The 23,936-nt window shown below is 39.8% G+C and overlaps 1 protein-coding gene across 1 annotated transcript; it reads left to right on the top strand.

The window, feature by feature from the left end:
• Positions 1 to 14,710: 14,710 nt before the first annotated feature.
• Positions 14,711 to 23,223, top strand: LOC108679675 (protein DEK). The gene is made up of 7 exons (XM_018168366.1): positions 14,711 to 14,731; positions 18,371 to 18,546; positions 18,903 to 19,057; positions 19,375 to 19,513; positions 20,243 to 20,935; positions 21,276 to 21,428; positions 22,007 to 23,223. The coding sequence occupies exons 2-7, from the start codon at positions 18,385 to 18,387 to the stop codon at positions 22,016 to 22,018; spliced, it is 1,314 nt and encodes a 437-aa protein (XP_018023855.1). The 5' UTR covers positions 14,711 to 14,731; positions 18,371 to 18,384; the 3' UTR covers positions 22,019 to 23,223.
• Positions 23,224 to 23,936: the final 713 nt, after the last annotated feature.

The following is a 23,936-nucleotide window of genomic DNA, read 5'->3' on the forward strand; positions in this document are numbered from 1 at the left end:
TGAATTTCGCTCATGTATATGCACTTTCCTAAAGTCAAAAATACGTCTGTAAAAACAAGTATTGCGATTGTCACTCGTGTTGCTAGGGATAAACTTCATGAACAGATGTCATATAGTTAGACTGAGTATCGGTGTTCAGATGGATCTTTATCTTGAGTTTACTGTGCACTGATAAAGGAAGTCGTCAGTAGGTCAAACCAGATTATTTGGCTCGTGCGTAAAAAACATTGACAAACAATCGCTGAGATACTTGTATAAAAGCTTGGCGCAGCTGCACCTAGACTGTGACAACGCAGTAAGGTTGCTACCTTTCAGGAAAAATGTCATCCTATTACAGTACGTTCAGCGCAGGACAAGAAACTAGGACCAAATGTTTTAAAACTGGAGTACAAGGACATTGAGAAAGTACCAAGACGCCTGGCCTGATTGCACAGACGGTTGCAAGGAGGTTTAGTCGAAGCTTATAAGATAACCCATATGTTCTACAAAATAGACATTGAAAGATACCTTAACAATAGCACAGAATGATAATCGGAAGGACAAGTACAAAATTAAGAAGCAATCCTCCCGCATCGGCATTAGAAAGCCCTAATATGGCTTGAATGTGGTAGCCATATGGAATACGATGCCAGGGTTTGTGGTAGAAGCGCCAAAAGTGAACACCTTTAAGAACAGGCTGGATAAAAATTTAGCAGACGTCCACTTCCTCTATTGAGTTTCCATTGAAACCAACCGGAACTTAGAAATAAGAATCTCGTAGAAGAGGACAGAGAAGACGCCAAGTAAAACAGAAATTTTAATGTCAAATTTTGTTGCTTTTGACAGGTTGGTAATTTTTTGTGTCTTCAAAGTATTAAAAGCGCAATTTTAAAAGCAATTTTTCAGCCAAGAATCGTCTACACAACGAGCCAGCGTTGCCAGATGGTATGTTTCTATACCAGATTTCACAAATCTGGTATTTTACGGTGGTGTCTGGTATGAATATTTTAGATCTGGTATATCTGTCTAAATCTGGTATTTTCTGACTTCCTGCATATTTACTGCACTAAGTTCCATCCCTGAAGTTTGAACTTCCTCCAGCGTAGGCGTGAATTATATTGTTATATAGTATAGGTTACTTTTAGAGCGGCGCGATTAGAGGTTTCCCGCCATTTTTGGAACCGCAAGTTTACCGCTTGATGAAATAACCCCAATCTAATTGTTAACATTTAACAAAAGTGCCTAGTGCAATATAAGCACGAGAGTGATGATCCTTGATTGATTACTGATCAGTGATGATATACCCTAAGACGAGTGAGGTTGTCGAACCGATCTCTGCGACGCAAGCTCCACCATTTTTGTTAGGTGGTTTTGAATTCAGGAATCTAGAGTGCCCCTTATTGTAGTGCCACTTGAATTCTGGAGAGCCATTCAATATTTCAATGATCTTGGAAATCATCATTCATTCATAGAACTGGCTGCCTACTGCACCACTTGTCTATTTTGACCTGTCTCCAATGCATTCGTGGAGCGAGTGTTTTCACGAGTCACCTATGTGAAACATAAGCAACGAAATAAATTTCAACTAAGGTACTGGAGTCCGTTATTCGGACCAAAAGCTATCTGCTCAGCCGCAACAAGTGATCACAACCGAAATGTTAGATAAATGCAAAATGCAAGCATGTACAAAAATGAGCAAAACGAAGATGACCTGTTTCCGTGGCTTGCTCATGTTGAGCGAAGGGGAAGAAGTGCCCCACTGTGATAAAAAAGGAAAAAGTGTCAATGTAATCAAACACAGGAAAAGGTAAGTGTCAAAATGTTCCAGGCAGAAGGAAGAAATATAATGTGTTCAATTTGGCTAATTATCGTTAAGCGAGATAAATGCACAGTACATAAGATAAAAATTTTTTCTTTCTCTAATAAACGTTTCTGACGAATAGTTTCATTAAATTTGGATGTATTAGTCTTTTTGAACAATAGAATTTCTGGTATTTTGATCTAGGCAATCTGGTATTCTTGCAAAGAAAAAAAAACTGGCAACACTGCAACGAGCCGTTTTGTTTTGAACGTGTTTATAACGTGTTTCGGGATTCCGTTACGGGTTCTACTGTCGGGCGGACGTGTGTCTATAGCTGTTCGGTTCTTGGGGTATTCGGTGCTATTTGCTCGTTTTCCCCAACAATTTGAGGAGACTGGACATTCGATAATTGCTTCACTGTGGGCCTTATTTGTAGAAAAGTTACCTAATCATTTGTTCTGTAGTAGTTTCCTTATTTATTTCTAAGTTTCAGTTTTTTTTTTTTTGCCTTTTTTTTTTTTTTCCCGTCCCTGAGCGTATGCTAAGATGGCAGACGCAACGGGTCTGGCTTCTCCCATCGTAGCGGCTGCTAACCTTGGGGTAGATCAGGGTAAGGTTTGTGGTGAGACTGGTGAGAGTGCTCCTAATTTTGAATATTTGCATGAAGATATGCTAATGAATGTGATTGAAGATGCTAGTGTTACCACAGGTGTTCCTACGGGCAAGAAGCGCGAACGTAATCCTGGCACACTTGTAAGTAGTGATGAGGACTCTGAAGTCCAACAGAATCCAAAAAGAGTTGCAAAATGTGCCTTGGGCTCTCGCGTGCTGGAGAGTTCTCTCAGATTGAATAGCAATGGAATTGAAGAACCACATCATGATCTTGAGAGGCCCAGTGATGAAATGCTAGTAAACAAGAAGCATGGTCGAGTAACCACTAATGCAACTCTACTTAGTCAAGGCAAGGGACTCACTGTCTTGATCAAACCAGTGGGCCAAAATGCTAGCTCATTTCTCCAAAATCCTGTGAAGTTGGCTCGTGGCCTCAGGGACTCTGCCTATGGCAGGTATCCAGATATGAAGGTGAGGACAAACCCAAGAAGGAACTTGGTGGCAGTGGAGTTTGCATCCGTCTCTAACTTGGATCTGGGCACTCTTCTCAAAGTCACAAAAATAGGGACATGGCAAGTTGCCTGCTCTCAACCTGGTACTGACACTTGCATAAGTGGAGTGATTGGGCCAATCCACCCATCAGTCTCGGTCTCAGAACTTCTGGAGTCAGCCAGGGCAGGCTTCGTGAAGATCAGAGAGATGGTGCGTCTCCCTAGCCATCGCCAGGGTATACGTGCAGAGTCATCTGCAGTGAAGGTGATCTTTGAGGGAAGGGAGCTCCCTGAAGCTGTCAACATAGACTACTTGAGATATCCAGTGAGACCTTTTGTTATGGCCCCACTTTGCCACTTAGGTGCTACAAGTGCCAGCAGATGAACCACATTGCAAGTGGGTGCACTGGCCCAAGGAGGTGCTTATTGTGTGCTGGACCCCATGATAAGTCAGAGTGCCCTAGTAGTGGCAGCTCAAAACGCTTGTGTGCTAATTGTGGAGGTCCACATTCTGCTAGTGCACGCGAATGTCCGGTCATGATGGGTGCCAGGGCAGTGGAGAAGCTCCGTGCCACAGGGCTCTCTTATGCAGATGCTGCCAAGAAAGTAAGACATGCACCAGTGGTGGTGGAGGTGGCCAGAGGCAATTCTTCAATGCACACTGCCATCAACATGACACCACAAACCAATGCCAGCAAAATTTCTCCCATAGAGAAACATAGCCTTCAAACATCATACCATCCCCATGTTAGTCCCTACTCCCTTGGATCAGACAAATCTTGTGCACTCCAAGGTGATAGTTGATGTTCATTCCTCACAGGGTTCTTATTGCCTGGAATCAGCCGACATGTCTCCGCCACCACTTGAGACTGCTGAGAGGGAGATAATTTCCACATCAAACTGTGAAACAAGCCAACATGAAACTTTGAAGACAAATGCAGCCTCCAGCCTTCCCAACCTTCATGCCATCTTGAGGGAAGAATTAATTGAAAGTGAATGCCGAATGGAGAACTTGATTGCAGGAGCACTTCACGAATTTTCAATGAAGGTTGGCCGACTTCTACATGAAGCCTTCTCGTTGAACATGGCGAAGGAGGGGCACAAAGAACGCTCTCTACTCCTTGTTAGTTTATTGAGAAATAATTTTGGCCAGGCAATAGGAGATGATCTGTTGAATGAGTGGTTGCCAGTGGATTCTTATGATGAGGGAAACGCACTTCTGCCGCTGGATATCACTTCCGATTCTCCACACCATGGTGGGATGCGGAATGTGCAGAGGCAGTCTCAGAGAGAAGGCAAGCAAAAACCAGACTTTGGCGGTCACCCTCTCCATCCAACCTTATTGAGTTCAAACGTCTTGAAGCCAGGGCACGCTGGCTAAAGATACAAAAACTGAAGGCTAGCTGGGAGCAATTTGTTGGCACTTTATCTGCCACTACTACCACAAAAGCTACTTGGTCAAAGATTCGGAGCATACAAGGCAAAAGCTTTCCTTACATGCCTAGTCCACCTCTCTCAAACATTCCCATGTCAGATGATTTTGGGAAAGCATCTGCATTCAGTCAGCTCTGGTTTCCCATCTACAATGCTCCAGTTCCACCCCCAGCTGTCAGGGCAGCAAGCACACGTTTATCACAACTCACTAGATTTGACTCTGAGCCCTTCACACCAGATGAGCTGGACGTGGCCATCCAGGCTCTGAAGAATACTGCTCCAGGCCATGACCAGGTAATGAATGTGTTTCTTAAAAAGCTGCCATCCATAGTTAAACTTGATCTTTTGGATATATTTAACAAATGCTGGAGCTCCGGAACAGTGCCGGAAAGTTGGAAGCAAGGCATCACTTGCCCAGTTTTGAAGCCTGGGAAAGACCCAACCCTGCCAAATAGTTACCGCCCCATCACCCTCCTTCCCTGCATAGGGAAATTAATGGAGCGCCTAGTTCTTTGTCGACTTGAATATTTTCTTGAAAGAAATAACCTGTTACCATCTTTACATTTTGGATTTCGAAGAGGACGTTGCACTCTAGACGCACTGCACTTGTTGAAGAATGAAATAAGAGGAGCAGTGAAGCAATGCCACTACTGTATAGTAGTGTACCTGGACCTCCAAGCAGCCTTTGACAGTGTCTGGCATCAAGGCTTGCTATTTAAATTGAGTGAACTAGAGGTCCCTGAGCAACTCTTGATCTGGCTTTTGAAATATCTTGAAGATCGTACAACCAGAGTTAGAGTTGGAGCTGCACTGTCAGAGCCTAGGCCTGTGCAAATTGGAGTACCACAGGGTGCGGTGTTGTCCCCTGCTCTGTTCAACATAATGCTCTCCGATGTTCCCACTTCGACTACTGTGCGTCTCATAGATTATGCTGATGACCTGACATTGGTAGCATCAGCTGATTCCCTGCAGTCTGCTCAAAGGAACATGCAGGAGTACCTCATACAGTTTATATAATACATACAGTTTATATATACATACAGTTTATATACAGTTTATATAAGTTTGAATTATGGTGCAACAGGTGGCATTTCATCCTTAACCCTGACAAGTGCAAGTATCAAACATACTCAAGAAGCCGCAACTTGTCACAGATTGTCCTCCGAACGTGTGGGCAACCCATTACACTCTCCCAGGAAAAGCGGGTATTGGGGGTGATCTTTGATTGCCCCAAATTGAATTTTGCTGCTCACATTTCAGCAGTTCGTGCTGACTGCCAGAAGCGTCTGAACGTTCTTCGAGCTTTGAGTGCCTTAAAATGGGGTGCTTCCGGCCACCTACTAAGGCGTGTTTATGTGGCATTTATACGCAGCAAGCTGGAGTATGGCAGCAGTGTCATGGGCGAACTCCCTTCTTCCAGCATGAAAATGCTGGACAGTGTTCAAAACAGTGCACTCCGCCTCATATTGGGAGCTCATCTTACCTCGCCAATTACATCCTTGGAAGTAGAAAGCTTCCTACCACCACTTCGTCTTCGTTTCCGTTTCCTGTTCATGAGGTGGAGTGTTCGTTATGCTTACTCTCCCATTGAAGCAAAAATTCCAAGCCTTCTGGGACTCACTCCCAATGGTGCTCAAGACAACCCACAGCCATTTGCTACCCATGCACATTTCTTGTTTAGGTCCATGGGAATTGCCATGCCTCGACAGGTGAGGACTTCTTCCTTCTCACCAATTCCTCCCTGGGTCTCATTACAAAACCAGATATGCCTTGACCCCGGTGCCAGGCGTCAGCAGTCATTAAGTGAACCAGGCAACCGCACGTCGCGGCCCTGACGAAGCGGCACCTCTTTGTCACCATTCAAGTGGCAACTCTGCCACCTATCAAGCTGCAACTCTCCCTCACCTGTCAAGCGGCAATTCACCATCACCTGTCAAGCAGAAACTCTCCCACGCCTGTCAAGCGGCACCTCTCCGTCACCTGTCAAGCGGCACTTCTCCGTCACCTGGCAAGCGGCACTTCTCTGCTGTCAGTGAATGGCTTTTTGCTCTGTGTATTTTGTGTTACCATTCCTTCTCTCATACATTTCTCCCTAATCCCTTGCGTCTTTTATCATTCCAGAACATCAATTACTATGTATAGCCTGTGCACAAACTGTTTGCTAGATTTTACTCTCAATAGCTTGACAGAGCACATTGAATTATGATTCATAATTGGGACTAGTATTGTGTTTTCACCTGTTGTGATGTTTTGTGCTACCCACTGCTCTGTGATGCTTGAGGACCAGTGATTTCTTGGGCTGCGTTTACCAGTGGTTCCCTGGTAATCCAGCATGATAAACCTAAGGCTAGAATCATAAGTGATATTTCTGATGGTTCTCAATGTTGCTGAGAATTTACATCTTTACCAAGAGCTACCATCGCTAGGGTTTTCTGAGTGTTTTGCCCAAGCAAATGTTCAGTCTCAGTGCCATGACAGTAATTCATAAGTTACATGAGCCATGAACTGGTGGAGCCAGATCCTTACCTGTTCTTCAGCCGTGAGGATGGACAGGAGACCAAGGATAGAAGAGTCTTTCATTCAAGGACTGGCCAAGGATCCTGGTAGTCTCAAGAACAAGTGAACAATTTTGTGAGCCTTTTCTTGAATAGCCTTTTAACTGTTCCCTTTATAACGTTTTACTGACCATCAATATATTATGGGATTTTAGTGTTCTTGAAATTTATTTATTTATTGTGTTTCATCCATTCACATTTCAGTGTAGGTATCACTCATTAAACTAACTAACCCCTCATCATCATGCATACCATTCAACTGTAAATAATATGTGCCACCTTGTTTTAGAGTTCATCTGGTTGATTGGTCTCGAGTTTGATTTTTCCTGCTGTTAGGTTGTTTGACTAATTCTCTGAGTGACAAAGCCGATACTATATTGACCATAACGGGTCTTTGCAGCTAGAAGGTTAGGACTGCCCCTACCAATTCGGATATGTGGTAGCAACTCGGATATAAGGCAGCAACTCGGGAGCACCTGTACCACAAGTAATTGTGGCACAGCAACTTGAATATCAGAGATGATACTTGGGAGACTGAAATTAAATTTACTGCTATAAGCTACTATTAGCTAGTAAAAATGTCCAGCAGTCAGCGAAGGACTGTCTAATTATGCATGTAAAATAAATTTAACAACATTATACAATACAAAGCACAGTTATGAAAGCTATGGAATTTGGAGAGCATTTTTAGACCAAAAATTTATCATCTGGTTTTTAGTAATACATGAGACTTTCTAGAATATCAATTATTCAGTAGGTTGCCAGTTTACATCAACAAGAATAGTCATAGTCACAAAAAGAACAGTATGAGCAATATTTTACATCCAAGTAGTCACTCCTGCTCATTTCAGCTTCATTGAATTCATCCTTTCCAGTCCAGTTCCATTAACCTAATTAAAAACACCAAATCCCTTCAGTCAAATTATATTCTCATACCTAAATTATAACTGCTTTCAATTGCAACATTATATTTTTTCAGGAACTTAATGTGAAATTTCAGCTTTATATCTGCCTACAGATCTCCCTCACTCTATGAGTGATACTTAGCAAGCATATTTTGTTTTCTGAGAGACAAAGTTCATTTCATTCATTCTCCAGATTACTGTCAACCTTTTCCACAACTCTCTGAATTTTTCAAAATTTTCATAATTTTTAATTACATTGCAAATTTACAACAGTGACCTAGTAATGTATCTGATTGTGCTTATATAATAATCATAACTTCGGGTCTGTTTACATCAGCAAAGAGACCAATCTTTTTGATGTGAAAGACAGCATGTGAGCAGCATTGACAAAAAATAAGATCTTTTGGAGGAAGCAACTATACTACAAACAGATAGTTAGTGCAGTTTTGGGAGTCCTATTTTCACTCACTCTGTAAGTAAGTGGGAGCTTCTTTTTAAAGAGCCCTGGCAAGCCACCAATTCATGAAAAGCAACTTGTTTAGGTGAACATGCTCTGTTAGATTTGGCAACTAAGTTTAGGACTTTAAAATCAACATTTGGGTATTGAAAGATCACTTGAATATTGAAGAAGTGTATGTCTTAGGCTAATTTTGTAACAAATTAATTTGGTACTTTCCCAAAATGGGATGAAGCAGGCAAACTATTGAAGTAATGAGTTAACAAATTATAGTTAAATTCTGTGCCTCATATTCTTACATCAGAATTAGTTCTCTAAGCATAACTACTATTCTTTCCTGTTGTAATTGCTTATATACGGTACTTCAATCAATGAATACAAATAAAAACAATACATGAAAAAATGTGATTATTTTTGATGGTTGTGGGGGAGGTCAAAAGCATCACTCAGGGCAGGTTTTTTTGTAAAACCTTGACTCAACAAACACCCTCTGTCACACAAAGTGGCCATCCATGTTATTATACTGCTAAAAATTTTGACCTACCAAAAAACGTGTTAATAAGGTTTGGGTGGGGTAATATGGGACAGTCCCCCAACATTTTGTAGAAATGTTGTAGCAGCTAAACTAATTTAAATATTTCTAAACTAAAAACAGTGGTGTAGAGTTCGACATTTTCCCTATTTATGTAGCATAAAGCAAGTTAAGAAATCTTACATTTAATACATCTAAAAAATATCTGAATAAAAGTGTGAAATGTGAGATTTTGGAAAAGTAGTTCTGTTGCCGGGGTACTGTCTCCCGCCACAGGCAAGGCAAACTCATCACCTACTTTTTTTAAGTTTCTTTGACAACAACCCAGTAAGAATTGGAGAATGAAAGAGTAACTCTAATTTAAGTAATTATTTAAAATGGGATTTTACATTACAAATCTTTTATTACGAACTAGGGCAGAAGACCCTGAGGAAAAATAGTTCAGGCTAACAATAAAAGTTAAAGTAAGGGCATGAGTACCACCACTTGCAAGGACCTGTGTAATGACTGTGTATAATGAGGTACCCTGAGCAAGAGGTGAGCAGGGTATGTGAAGTAAAAATGAATTCAGAAGAATTCAGTTAAAATATTGGTTATGGAGCATGAGCAGGCAAGGAGTTGTTGAACAATAACTGGAAGGAAAAATGAAAATGTTCGTCAGCAAACAGCCTACTCAAGCCTAATACTGTAAGAAAGTTATTAAGATAAAACAGTTGCCAAGCAAGTGGACAGATACAGCTTAAGGTAAAAAGAGCACAGCAAACCACCAAGCAGGCCAAACATAAACCAATTCTTCCCTCAATCTCTAAGGAGTTGTGGGAAGCAAAAGAATAGACTAATAAGAATTATAACACTCATAAATATAACTTCAAAATCATCAGGTCAATTAAATTGGAACAATTAAACGCTAAATAAATGCGGAATAAAAATTAATAATTGTAAACAAAACTGAGGTGATTATCAAACCGCAGCATTGAGCTGCTTTTTAGAAAATCTAGAGTAAAATTAATTTGAAATACTAAGTAATTCAGATTAAGACATTTTAGCAATTAAATAGTTACTGGACAGGTTTCTAAGTGCATTAACCAAAGAATATTGCATACATCCCTACTAATACTCACTCTTCAGAGTGACACTGGAAAACCTGTCAGTTATGACAGCATACTCCCTGTTGAAGTTAAATGAGAAATTCACTTGGAGAAATGATAATTATAGTGATGGAATTTACTTTAATGGAATTTACTTCAGTATATTGTCACCACTTAGTGCAGCTGAAACAAATGGAAGAAAAAGACAAAAATGAATGCATGTAAAAATAAATAGCTGACAAAAATTACTATGCAATAAAAGGCAAGAGGGTTGAGTGACAAGGGATCAGAAGCCTCACGGCAACATGGAGTAGTGCCGGAAGTTGACAAGCATTCTTTTTCAAATTTAACATTACATTCACAATTATTTACAAAGAAGATGCTATAAATAAACACAAATATGCGCACAAATACACAAACATCTTCACTGCAATGCTTGATACTTTAACCACACCCTAACACCCTATTGTTAAAATATATCCTTCCAATAAAACTTTCTTAGGCCCCTCAGCAGTTGAAGAGATTTAGATCGTTCCTGCTAGTTTGACATCAACCAGGCCCAACATCACAAATGGTGGAGATTCAATTTCACATTTATAAGTTTAAGAAACGACTAACAATTCCTCAACACTAAGAATATTTCAAGAGCTTCTCCTTCTCCTTCTGCTAGGAGCTCTCTCTAGCGTATATGTCTGTACATTTGGTACGTCAACTACATGCCCTCTCGATCGAGTTTGTACACTATTAGGTGACAATTCGGACATACACATATTCCCATGTTTCATGCAGCTGGTCTATCCTCCTAGCCCGCACCAGCTCAGGAGTAAAACCTTCGAATAGTGATTGGCTATCTTCAAATTGCACATCATTTGGACCTGAACCAACAGGAACAAAATGAAAAGGCTCGACATGATCAGCTTTGGCCAGAGGCGTGCATGGAGCTTTAATTTGATCATCAGCATTCTCACCAACATTATCCACCGATTGACCAGATTCCAGCCGGCAAAGAACACAACTCCCACCCTCGTCATTGCTACAATCCAACACAGATCTATACAATTCTGGCACGGTTATCTCCCTTGACAGCTGGCTTGTTCCCTCAGACACAGCATCTGCCCCTTCACCTACCAACGTCATCCCTGATAATTGGTCATATGCACTGCGTGTTTCTAGTGTTGCTTCACAATGACACCCTCTACACAAACCACAACTCATTGGCTGCACTGACAAATGAACCGATCCTGCTGATAAATGATATGGATTCAATGTGCAACAATCATCAGTATCCTTAACAGAACTGATACTCACCCCAGACAACAAATATCTAAACCAAGAAAATGAAGATGATGCAACAGCAGATAGCCAAGACAAACAGAAATCAGCAGGCAAATTCATGGGTGAATCTTGGTGATCTTGGTACTTGTTTGGGACATAGCAGTCCCAGGCCACAATGGATCGCCGCCTCTGATTATCGTTCATCCGCCCTCATTTGGGCCACCTGATGCACGATGCTGTTGCTTACTTCTCTCCGCTGGTAGTGTTGAGGGGGAGGACGATCTGGGATTGTGCCCAGGAAAACGTCCAGTTGTCTCTTGAAGATCTCTAGGGTGAACTCCCCCTCTCTTAGATCTTTTGTTAGGACGTTGAACAGCCTTGGCCCTGCCATGGAAAGTGATCCTTCCTGCAGGGATTGAAATCTGACTGCGGATCTGTTACGTAATGGGAGGGTCTTGCACAGTCTCCCCCTTCTCTCGTTGTGAGATGTCTCAATACTGAAGGTCTCGCTCTTGAAGTTTGGCACCATCCCAGTTATCATTTTCCATGTGTACAGAATGACATACCTCTCCCGTCTCCTCTGCAGTGAGTACAGACCCAGGCGCATCAACCTCTCCCAGTAGTTCAACTCTTCCATCCCTCTGATCCTGGAAGTGAAGGTTCGCTGGACACCTTCCAGTTGCCGCACTGCCCCGAGTGTGAAAGAGGTCCAGAGCTGGCAGCAGTATTCGAGAATTGGTATAACAATGGCTCTAAAGAGCGTGGTCATCGGTTCCGCTTCTCTTGTTCTGAACGTCCGCCAGATCCACACCATCTGTCGACTACCTCTTGCGGTTATTGCTGTTACGTGATCACCAAAATTTACCTGAGTATTCATCAACACTCCTAGATTACGAACAAATTGTTTCTCTTCGATTTCCGAGTTGTCAAGTGCTAGGTAGCGGTGCTCCATACCAGCTCTTCTGCTACCTCTGTATCTCAGAAACTCAAACTTGGTCCTGTTGAACTGCATATTGTCCACTTGGGCCCAGTCATATATTGCAGAGAGGTCTTCTTGCAACCTCTCATTTGTCATCAAAATATCGGATTAAAAGTCTAGAATTCTTTAAAAAGAGACAAAATATTTAAATAACTGAACACAGAAGCATGGCGTCATGTGACTCATACCGTAAACAAGGGATGTAAGCGAGCTTGTGATTGGCTGACATGAAAAGTGGTTTGAAGGTACGGTCTTAGCTAAGTTGGTCGTACAAAAGCTTTGAAGGTGTCAAAAAACGCTGATTGTAAGCTACACGTATCTTCTTGAGCTTGAGTTCCAGAAGTTACGTCTACTCGGCAATGTTTGAAAGTACCTGCCCTGGTAACATATTCCTAATAATACTAAAGCTAGTAATAGATTATCTCTGCCTTTAGTAATATTTTGTGCTACGCCTCCAGGAAATCTTCACAATTGCACAGTTTCCTGAATTGTTATCAAACACTTGGGCTTGTTTAATGTTATTTAGGAAGGATACACATGGATATTTCGAGTTCTTTTTGAAGATCAAACTATTATATTTTTTCCAACTTAAATTTTGTTGTATTTTAAAATGTTGTTGATATTTCTTTCCAAACTTTTTGTTGAAGGAGATTGCTTAAGGCAAGATCAATGAATCTGATTCTGTGATTGAGCTGGAGGCAAATCAAAGTCTGTCCAGTCAGCCGATGTCACCAGCTACAGCTAGTATGGCCTCCTCCAAACCATCATAGAACACAATTTTTGAAAAAAATGTGTTTTTCCATTTTTATTTGCCTGTCAAGATTAAGTACCACATTAAATCACAACATGTATTCATAGCAAAAATCATTTCAATTGCCGAGCTAAGATCAGAATAGTAAAAGAATACGTTTCAAGTTATTATATAAATGCAGAGGTGGGCAGTAGCGCACTACATGTAGCGGCCACTACAAATTCAGTAGCGGTAGCGGCGCTACATTTAAGCAATTGTAGCAGTAGCGGTAGCGTCCGTTACATATTTAAGTAGCGATATGAGGTTTTGCCGCTACAGCGCTACCGCTACATTTATAGATAAAGCCTTTAGATTTTACTTAATAGTATTAAACATTATTTAAAAACCAGCATGATACATACATAATATAAATTACAGAATAAAACTGTACGAAAGATTTCGGTGTAATGTTGTCAACCTCATCTTGTTACTAGTGTCAACATGTTAGTTTTTACCAGAGGTGGACAGTAGCGCGATACGGATTCCGTTACGGGTTCTACTGTTGGGCGGACGTGTGTCTATAGCTGTTCGGTTCTGGTATTCGGTGCTATTTGCTCGTTTTCCCCAACAATTTGAGGAGTCTGGACATTCGATAATTGCTTCACTGTGGGCCTTATTTGTAGAAAAGTTACCTAATCATTTGTTCTGTAGTTTTTTCCTTATTTATTTCTAAGTTTCAGTTTTTTTTTTGCTTTTTTTTTCTTTTCCGTCCCTGAGCATATGCTAAGATGGCAGACGCAACGGGTCTGGCTTCTCCCATCGTAGCGGCTGCTAACCTTGGGGTAGAACAGGGTAAGGTCTGTGGTGAGACTGGTGAGAGTGCTCCTAATTTTGAATATTTGCATGAAGATATGCTAATGAATGTGATTGAAGATGCTAGTGTTACCTCAGTTGTTCCTACGGGCAAGAAGCGCGAACGTAATCCTGGCACACTTGTAAGTAGTGATGAGGACTCTGAAGTCCAACAGAATCCAAAAAGAGTTGCAAAATGTGCCTTGGGCTCTCGCGTGCTGGAGAGTTCTCTCAGATTGAATAGCAATGGAATTGAAGAACCACATCTTGAGAGGCCCAATGATGAAATGCTAGTAAACAAGAAGCATCTTCGAGTAACCACTAATGCAACTCTCCTTAGTCAAGGCAAGGGACTCACTGTCTTGATCAAACCAGTGGGCCAAAATGCTAGCTCATTTCTCCAAAATCCCGTGAAGTTGGCTCGTGGCCTCAGGGACTCTGCCTATGGCAGGTATCCAGATATGAAGGTGAGGACAAACCCAAGAAGGAACTTGGTGGCAGTGGAGTTTGCATCAGTCTCTAACTTGGATCTGGGCACTCTTCTCAAAGTCACAAAAATAGGGACATGGCAAGTTGCCTTCTCTCAACCTGGTACTGACACTTGCATAAGTGGAGTGATTGGGCCAATCCACCCATCAGTCTCGGTCTCAGAACTTCTGGAGTCAGCCAGGGCAGGCTTCGTGAAGATCAGAGAGATGGTGCGTCTCCCTTGCCATCGCCTGGGTATACGTGCAGAGTCATCTGCAGTGAAGGTGATCTTTGAGGGAAGGGAGCTCCCTGAAGCTGTCAACATAGACTACTTGAGATATCCAGTGAGACCTTTTGTTATGGCCCCACTTAGGTGCTACAAGTGCCAGCAGATGAACCACATTGCAAGTGGGTGCACTGGAATTATCAAGTACCTCCAAGACACCAACATGCTTGACAACATTTAGTAATCCACGAAGATGCTGAATGGGGGCGCCAATACTTCAGTCGGTGACGCGCCTCATCTTAACCAAGTAACCAAGTAAGTACTGTTTAAACCCGTCGAGACGTTTGGTGAGTGAAGAATCAAGTCTTCAGAAAGTGACAAAAGAAAAAAATTAGTTTGAAGCGGTTCTGTGTAAGTGTGTGTTGAGCTGTTTCTGTGTATTTTATTTCCGGACTTTGCTCGTGAGGTATTTCACGTCAGTGATGTCACCTCCAGGCTCTAGTCATACTCATATTGACAGAGCAGAGAGGTTTTTTTAGACGCTTCCTCAAGTTAAATTTTGAGCCCTTTAACTCCAGCTATAGCCTATAAGTACACCAGTAGAGATTTATGCCAGCAGGCCCAGCATATATTTCATCCTCCTTTCTGTGCATAAGCCTGCTAAAGGGCAGAGTAGGTATACTAAGCTCTAAGGCATTATATGTTAAGAGCCAAAGGTACAATTACAAATCCCCTTCAAGGCTTCATGATTCCCAATTCCCATGGCATAGTGGCAAACCAGAGCTTTTTTTAGAATCAGTTCATTTTTAATTTCCTCATTTACTCAAGATTTGAACCAATTTCTTAAGTATGATAATGCTGGTATGAGTGGACAGAGTGGTATCCATGATACTTTACTGGTCTATTAGTACTTATAGGACTCAAAAGTGAAGAGAGTCTAAAAAACTCTCTGCTTTGTCACTATGTCCCATGGTCAGGAAGATGTGCCAGGTGCGCGAGAATTTATTTTGTCATTTTAACGACCTGCGCGGTGCGCCGTACTATGCTGGTAAAAAAATGCGCCGTGCGCCATACTTTAGAAAGCTAAAATAGTTTAAATATGGACGCGCGGCAACGCGGCTCTAATTAAATAAAGATCATTACTTATATTTTGTTGGTCATCAAAGATCAAAGTTTATCAACTACGCGAGTCGAACTGACAATAATAAAATGTAAGACATGTCCGGGTTACTTCTGACTCTTCCGCTTGTCGGATACGGAACGTACGGTACCTAATCGTAAACTGAGGCTACTATACATACGAAATGTAAACAGACGGTGTTCAGTGTTGCCATATGACTTTGGAGAAAATTTCTTCTACAATAAAGTTCTAGATTTCTCATTCACCAAATTTCTGTATCAAGAAAAATCATATATTATTGAAAGATAATTGAAGGCATAGTGGCATACTGTACTGAGTATTGCGTCTGTTCCTCCACAAACTGCTCGTTCCCGGCAGCGCGACGTAGAATTGATGGCCGGTATTGCGCGAATACGTGTGCGAAGAGAATCAATTTTCATTACATTGCATCAACTGTGCACAGCAATGGCTTAAAAAAAGTGAAAATGCGCGGGAAAATTCACCGAAAACATACATCATCCTGAGTGTGGCATGATTCATCATACTGATCATAGTGGGCGGGCCTTTAGTGGCAAACCAGTGATTTTTTAGAAGCAGTTCATTTTTAATTTCCTCATTTACTCTAGGGCAGCAATCTTCCTGTAATGAGTGTAATCCAAAATCCAACCTGTTATCAAGCATTATTCCTGCAATCCAAATTGAGTCCTATAAGTAAACAAGCAAAGTATCATGGATACCAGCATTATCATACATAAGAAATTGGTTTAAATCTTGAGTAAATGAGGAAATTAAAAGTGAACTGATTCTAAAAAATCTCTGGTTTGTCACTATGCTCTAGATTTTAACAGCTTTCTTATGCATGATAATTCTGGTATCCAGCCTAGTGAACCTACTTAACTTAGGCTACTTTACTCATTTGTTGCATTGGCCAGACCCATTACCCAGGAATCAGGATGGTGTTGCTATCTGCAGATTAATCCAGCATTCCAATTTATAGCTTACACAAGGACAAGGCTCTGAGCACTTGCATTGGCGCAGGTCGCAGGATTGGAATTTTCCTACTTGTTTCTGAAATTTTGTGGCTCCTGGGCTCCAATGTGACAAATTTTTAATTAAATTGAAATAAAATTTGATTGACACTTCCTTTCCTTGTTCATTAAAATTATAGAGATATGGTCATGTCATATTTTGTGGCAATTTGTGGCAAGATCCAGTGGGGTAAATGCACCATATTCCGACATTGTGGGTAATTCCAACACTTTTCAACTTTTTCCTTTATATTAAGCTTTGTCTTAGTTCCACGCTTGCATAGGCCTAGATGGTTGAAATAGTGACGTCATACTATTGCTTGCCAGATTTATGCAAAACACTATGTTTGGCAGGAAAATGTTGAGATCCTCAGAGCGAAAGTCCACGACTCCACGTCACCCAGTAAGAACATCGAAAAATGTGTCAAAGTTGATAAAAAAATGATTCAAAGTTGACTTTGCTCTACCAAATAGGGATAAACTTTGTGTAGAAAGAATATTATGGTTTGAGACTTTCAGATAAGTCTGTGAATATATTAGAATCCTTTAAGTATTCTTGTATATGCTGATTTTTAGTGGTAAATAAATTAATAGATGATTAAGTTGAGAGACAGTTGAAAACTAATTCCAATACAGCTCGAAATTGGACACACACAGCTCGTTGCGAGCTGTGTCGTATTCCAATACAGCTCACACAGGGCGTCAGAATTACGAATTACGGTTTTGAAGCACCATACATCATAATTTGTCTCACAATATGCCAAATTTAGTCACACAGACACACACAGCGTTGGAATTCAGCGATTTGTGGATTTTCAATTCTAAAGGCTTCTAAATAAATATGGCAACAGTTTGTGACGCTTCATCATTGCTGGCGCAATGATGAAACGTCACAAACCTTAAAACGTCCTTAAAGTGTTGGAATATGGTGTGTTTACCCTATTTTGTTTCCTGGATTGTGCTGCATGGCAGAATTCATTTATATTAGAATTGATATGTTAGGCATTCTGTGGAATTGGTGCCAACTTGTTTACCCAAAAAGCATGGATTGAGTTTGAACAGGCATATTGATGCATCTAATATTCTACTTTTTCCTATTAGGTGCTGCAATTGATGATAGAATTATAGTAGAATTGTGATAGAATTTTGGCAATATCATAACACTGGCAGATATGTAAATATCATGCAGCGAAATAAATGCCATTTTCCTTTGCAGCCTTGGTTGCATTCCTATCATTTATATTGTCTTTAGTATAGAACTATAGGTACCTGTACCTATTTATAATTTTTTTAAATGCAAAGCCTTAATTCTTTTTTTACAATGCAATGTCAACTCGGTAATAAAAGATGTTCTTGTTTGCCAACTAGGGTTTAGGCAGATATATATGCTTCCAAAATCAGATGTTTTCCAATGCTCCACTTTGAATTATTGCTGGAAAATATCTACTTTTCCTATAATGACTGGGTTTTTTAGCCTGTTTTGCTGATTTTAAGCAGTGCAAATTTCTAAGATATAAATTTATATACATGCTGTATAATGATGAAATAGCTTGTGATAGATATTTGTTTTGTCATATTCTCCATAAAAATGTTGAAATTTTCTGTCCTGTGAGTCTTCAGGAGTCAATTTTGCCTAAGAGACCTGTCTGCCTGGTCATTGACCAGACTGCAATCTTTTCTAATCTTATGAAAAGAATTATCCTGATGATGTTCCCATGCATAGCTGCTAAGTTGTACAAAGCATCAGTTCACAAGCAAGTTTCCTACAGTTGAAAATAATGCAGTATTTTTTCAACAATCCATGTTTGCAATCAATTTGAATCTCAATCTTGTTCCAGACTCGAGGATCACAATGGATAACAAGGAAGCAGTGGCAAACGGCAAGCGGGAAAGAAAACCCGTGGTTAGCTATGTTTGCGAGTCCACACTGTCCTCTAAGCCCAAAACTGTCGTAACAGATGGAGGGTCAGGTGTTGCATTTGGTGACAGCCCTCATATCAGCCTGCAAATTAATGTGAGTTATGCACTTGAATTGTAATTACAATTCAACACAACACCTGAAATGATATGCAATGGGTGCTAGGATGATGCACTGGCTACAATCATTTCCATCTACATATTCATTATTGATAATTTTTAATTTTAATTTTTAATCTTACATACTGTTATTTGGATTTTTATATTCATTCATTTGAAGTTGGCTTCTTTTCCAAGCTATAATAAATATTCCAATCCATCTTATGAAATGTTAAGGAATATTGAATGTTATACACTTTCAAGACTTGTCTTTTTCTATGTAGGTGAAGTGATAATCAAGCCATATTAAGTTATTCCATTTTTACTTCTTGATAATAATTTTTTTATTTTCAGAATACTAAAGCAGCTGAACTCAAAAGTTTACATGCACTTGTGTACTCATTTCCCGGAAAAGCAATTAATGTGAAGAAAAATTTGCGCCTCTTCAAAGGCTTTGATTTTACTGAAGAAGATGATCAATTCAAAACACTTGTGACCAAAATTGACCGGTGAGATTTGCATTTATATTACTTATCTATTTTCTTACATTTGCTTACAATCCTGAGAAATTCTGTAATGCCAAGATACTTCCCATTTTTCTCTCAATAGTCCTCTCTGAATTCAAGCTGATTACTTTTCTAGATTATTGATCTCTCAAAAAGTTCTTGTGTTGAGCTGGAGAAGAGATTTGATTTATTTCTTTCTTGTCCACAAAATAAAAAACCCTAGCATCCTTTTATGAAGATTTGATGATGTTTTTTGTTGCCCTGGTATTTCAATTACATCCTGTTGCGGACATTGTTTTGAAAATGTATTCAAATTACAGGCTTAAAGTAAGACCAAGCTTGGCATTCATCTTTGATATCCTTGGGCTGCCTCTACTTTCAAGAAAGGAGGATTCAGTGCATCGACTCGCAACTTTTCTTCTAAAGCCCACCCTTGTAGAACTTGGAAAAAGCAAAAAGGTTTGTGAATATGTCTGCAGTATGATATAATTTAGATGTCTGTGATTCTTTTAGCCAAGCTTACATTGTCTTAGTTTGCTGAAATTATATATGTTTTCCTCCTTCCAAGTTCAACATTTTAGTAAGCAGCCAGAGCATTCTACTTGTTTATGTTTGGAAGATATTTTTTGTGTTTACTTACAATTGTTTAATTATGTTCTAAAAGAAATGCTTCCTAGCTCGTCTTTCAAAACATTTGAATAAGTGGATGCACCATTTAGAACATTTTATCCTATATGGGACAGCCACTACTGCATATGCTCAAAAAGTTTTAGGTTTGAGCTTCTAGTTACTCTTACCAGTAAGCTAAATAAAAAAATTCACATTTCATATTCTTTATAAAAATCTACATCATGCAAATAAGATTAACAAAGGAATTGATATTGGTGTTCTCAACTTTGTGACATTTATTTGCCTTCCAATGAATGATGTGGCAAAAATGATTAGAACCGCACTAATTGAAATGAAGAAAATTAAAATGAACTTAATATTGAATGGCTATAGAAAAAAATGAAGTACCTGTTATTATGTATTTAATGAGTGGCTTTTTAAAACTAAAATTGAAGTGGGTTTTTAAAGGGCAGGCAGCTATAGAAATTTCCTCCATGAAAAATTCTTCATAGCTCAAATCTTATGAAAAAATGGTACTGTTTCTTTCTGCTTCATAATAATTGCACTCATTTTCTTCAGCGTCAAAGAAAACCAAAGAAGAAAGTTGAGAAGAAAGTCAAAAAGACTCCTTTAAAGAGGACTAAGAAGGCAGAAAAGATTGAAGGTTCAGACGATGAAGGCCAAGAGGTGGAAGTAGATGATGCTAAACGGACTCCTTTAAAAAGGACTAAGAAGGCAAAGAAGCTTGAAAGTTCAGATGATGAAGGCCAAAAGGAGGAAGTAGAGGCAGTCAAAAGGACTACGAAGGCAGAGAAGATTGAAAGTTCAGATGATGAAGGCCAAGAAGAGGAATTAGAGGAAGAAAATAGTGAAGAAAATGAAATTGAATCTGATAGCCAAGAAGAAGAAGCGAGTGAAGATGGTAACGCTAAATATGAGGAGGAGGAAGAAATGGACAGTAATGATGAAGAAAAGGAAAATAAAAATGACTTTGTAAAAGCTAATAAAGGAAAAAATGTTAATGTGGAAACTAATAACAAAAGTGATAATGAGCTTGAAGTGAATCCCAAGAAAGCAGCCAAGAAACCTAATGCCACCAAGAAATCTAACGCCACCAAAAAACCTATCGCCCCTAAGAAACCTATCGCCCCCAAGAAACCTATCGCCCCCAAAAAGCCTAAGGCCATCGAGAAGAAGAGATTGCGTGAAGGGGATTCAGATGAAGTGAAACCTGCAGAAGAACCTCATCCAAAGAAGAAACCTGTGCCTACGGTGAATATTCATCCTTAGCTCCATACTAATTTGGCAATGATAGAATTTCCCTTGCTCAATCAGTCTCTCATCAATATTTAAGATGTTTAGTGTTTCATGCAGATATTACATGTTTACTCAGTCTCATTGAACATTAAGATCAATAACCTCTCAATAAACCTCTTAAAACATGCCATACAAATTATTTTCATGTCAATGAAAAAAAATGAAAAAGTTTCGTGCTGATTTGAATTACAATCGTTAAAATAGTTTCTCTTTTCAAGTTAGGATGTTAGTTTGTTATTCATTTTTAAAATGAGCCACGTTGCTCCCATTCATTTCATCCATGTTCCCCTCGCAGAATGCTGATCTCAAGAAGTTCATCACAGCTTACATAAAAACAGCAAACCTTGAGGAGGTTACTATGAAGAAAGTCTACCAGGAAGTTACTGACGAGTACAGTGGACTGGACTTGACAAGCAAAAAGGAGTTCATCAAGAAGACCGTGAAGGAGGTACGTAAGTCAGCGTAACGAGACTTGAAGTTTTTGTTCACCGTTTCTTCATCTGAATCTCATTTTATTGAATTCTAAAGACCGTCGACTGCCTTATTATCTCAGTGAATAAAGCTCGTCACATGTTTGAAATTGAAAATGGAACTGATGAGATTCATGCCCTTGTTTTGGGCATGTTTATTCATGCACAAATTTTTGAGAACAAATACAGCTATGATGGTAACTATCCATGAATTTCGTACTTTCAAAAGGCTTGCCATCAGCTGGTGTGAGATTGGCCCTTGAGTGACACCATTAGCCTAATGGTGGAAAAAGTTTTGTTGTGCTCTAGTGTGGTCATGTTATGAGTTGTCGACCTAGTTCATGCATCACTGGATGGGTAGCACTTTTGGCTTGATCCAATCGTCACATGTTTACACTAGATCACAACAAAACTTTTTATAACGTTGGGCCAATGTTGAATGTTACTCTCACGGGCCGATCTTACTCCAGCTGCTAGTAGTGGTGCACGCTAGAAATCTACATATTACTCACAGTTTATTTCAATATTTGTTTTCAATAAAAATTTTGTGTTGCAGATCCTGGCTTAATGGACTGTCTTGAGCCTCGAGATGTGACTTGCTGGTAGGCTTAAGTCACTGAAGGTGAAACTTCATTGCGACCTCCTTAGTACTGACGGGGAAGTGCATCTCAATGAAAATTAAGTGCATCCTAAATTACCAGTAACTGAAAGTCACGAGTTGAATCTTCTGAAGTTTACAAGTAATTAAGGTTGAATATAACCTGAATAATTTGTAGCTGCTTTCTAAATTCCTATGAAATATTTCGCGCGATATGTTTTAGAAGTCGTGTAACGATCGATTTTTTACTCAATTTTATCTACAGTTGATAGTGAAAAAGTTTTATTTTTGCTCGAAATGTCCTCTAAGAAATTTTTAATTTTACCGCGACAATGTTCCCATTTACATCAGCACCTTCAAAGAATTAAGGCAGAAATAGCACGTAATATACAACATTATAAACGTTGCAGCTGCAAAGCGATGATTTGGATAGATCAATCACATCCCGGTACGTTGCTGTTGTGTGATTTATTGAAGATGTTTCGGTGAGAGGATTCTAGCTAACCCAGACGCCTTGTGTTCTATCTTACTGTATCATTCAAGTAATGTTTTCACGTATGCATGAACTTGTCATACTCCTCACTCAACACCTGCTGAGAAAAAAGTAATCTCCTTAATAAAAATGTGATTCTGACGGTTCAAACTGTGAAGTGCATTCTTTTAATTAAGTGATTTTGTAGGGGGAGAATCGAAATTTTGCTGTTATAGGTTGTGATTGGCAACTTACTTAATTTTCTTTTCTAATATTTGCCAAAAATTAGAATTATTTAGTTACAACAGACTGGAATGAAACCATGTTTTATTGCGCTGCTCCTGTACCTGATGCGTTTTTCCTGGTTTTTGCTCTCAATAAATTTGTAGCTGTCTTAGTATTGCGGTAATTGATTTTTGGAGATGTGCCTGTAGTTTTAGTAATTTCTTCAAGGTGGATAGTCAGGCATTAGTTCTTTTACATCTATTTTTACGCTGCTCGAATGGAAGTTTTGGAAAAACGGACGATTTCATTTACTTGAATTTCAATTCTTCTACTGCTGGCAATAAATCTCGTTTTAGTTGCAAATAATTGAACTACTTTCTGCTTTCTGGATTAATGTTCAAAAATTTCTAGCCATCTTTTTTTTACCTTTCATCAATATCGTAAACCTTGCTTAGGTTAAATAAATTCAAACGGTTGATTATGTGGTTTCATTATTATCATTTTATTAGTGATCGGCAATTGCTTTTAGTCAGGTTGCGAACGTAGCGTCTTAGGCATTATTACTGAAGACTGGCACGTTTCACATTAAACTAGTAAATTCAAGTTTACATCATGCGTTGACAAACTTTCTAGTACAGGAAATAGAAAATTCAAATCTATCAGTTAACATCACTGCACTCAAACTTTTCGATTACCAGAATCATTGATCCTTGCAGTTCCGTTGTGAGTGCAAGTGTCGGAAACAACCATTCCTAACGCGCACATTTGCTCCACGTCCCCCAAGCTCCTCTCAGTCGCGCTGTTTTCATAGCTAGTCATACTCTCTGTGCTAAGGTTTATGCCTCACAGCCGGTCCGACCGTGGAATTATTAACGACCGGGTACGCAGCCGCGCACCACTAAATTTGTGCACCAATCAGCCTTGAAAGGAACGCCTAGCATATTTCCGGATCAGGATGACCACCAATCAGCCGCGGATTAAGCCATCCGTCGGTAACAAGCCCGTGGGCCGTGACATCATCTTACTTTAAATATTAAATAACCTCTTGTCGACTCTGAACGAATGGACCCGCCTGCTGGACGAAAGGGAGCCAGTAGACGCAGTGTACCTCGATTTTGCCAAGGCATTTGACAGTGTCCCACATGAGCGGTTGTTGCGTAAATTGAAGTCTTTGGGAATTGAGAGTAATGT

Source organism: Hyalella azteca, unplaced genomic scaffold (assembly GCF_000764305.2).
Source record: "Hyalella azteca isolate HAZT.00-mixed unplaced genomic scaffold, Hazt_2.0.2 contig17671, whole genome shotgun sequence".
Classification (NCBI taxonomy): domain Eukaryota; kingdom Metazoa; phylum Arthropoda; class Malacostraca; order Amphipoda; family Hyalellidae; genus Hyalella; species Hyalella azteca.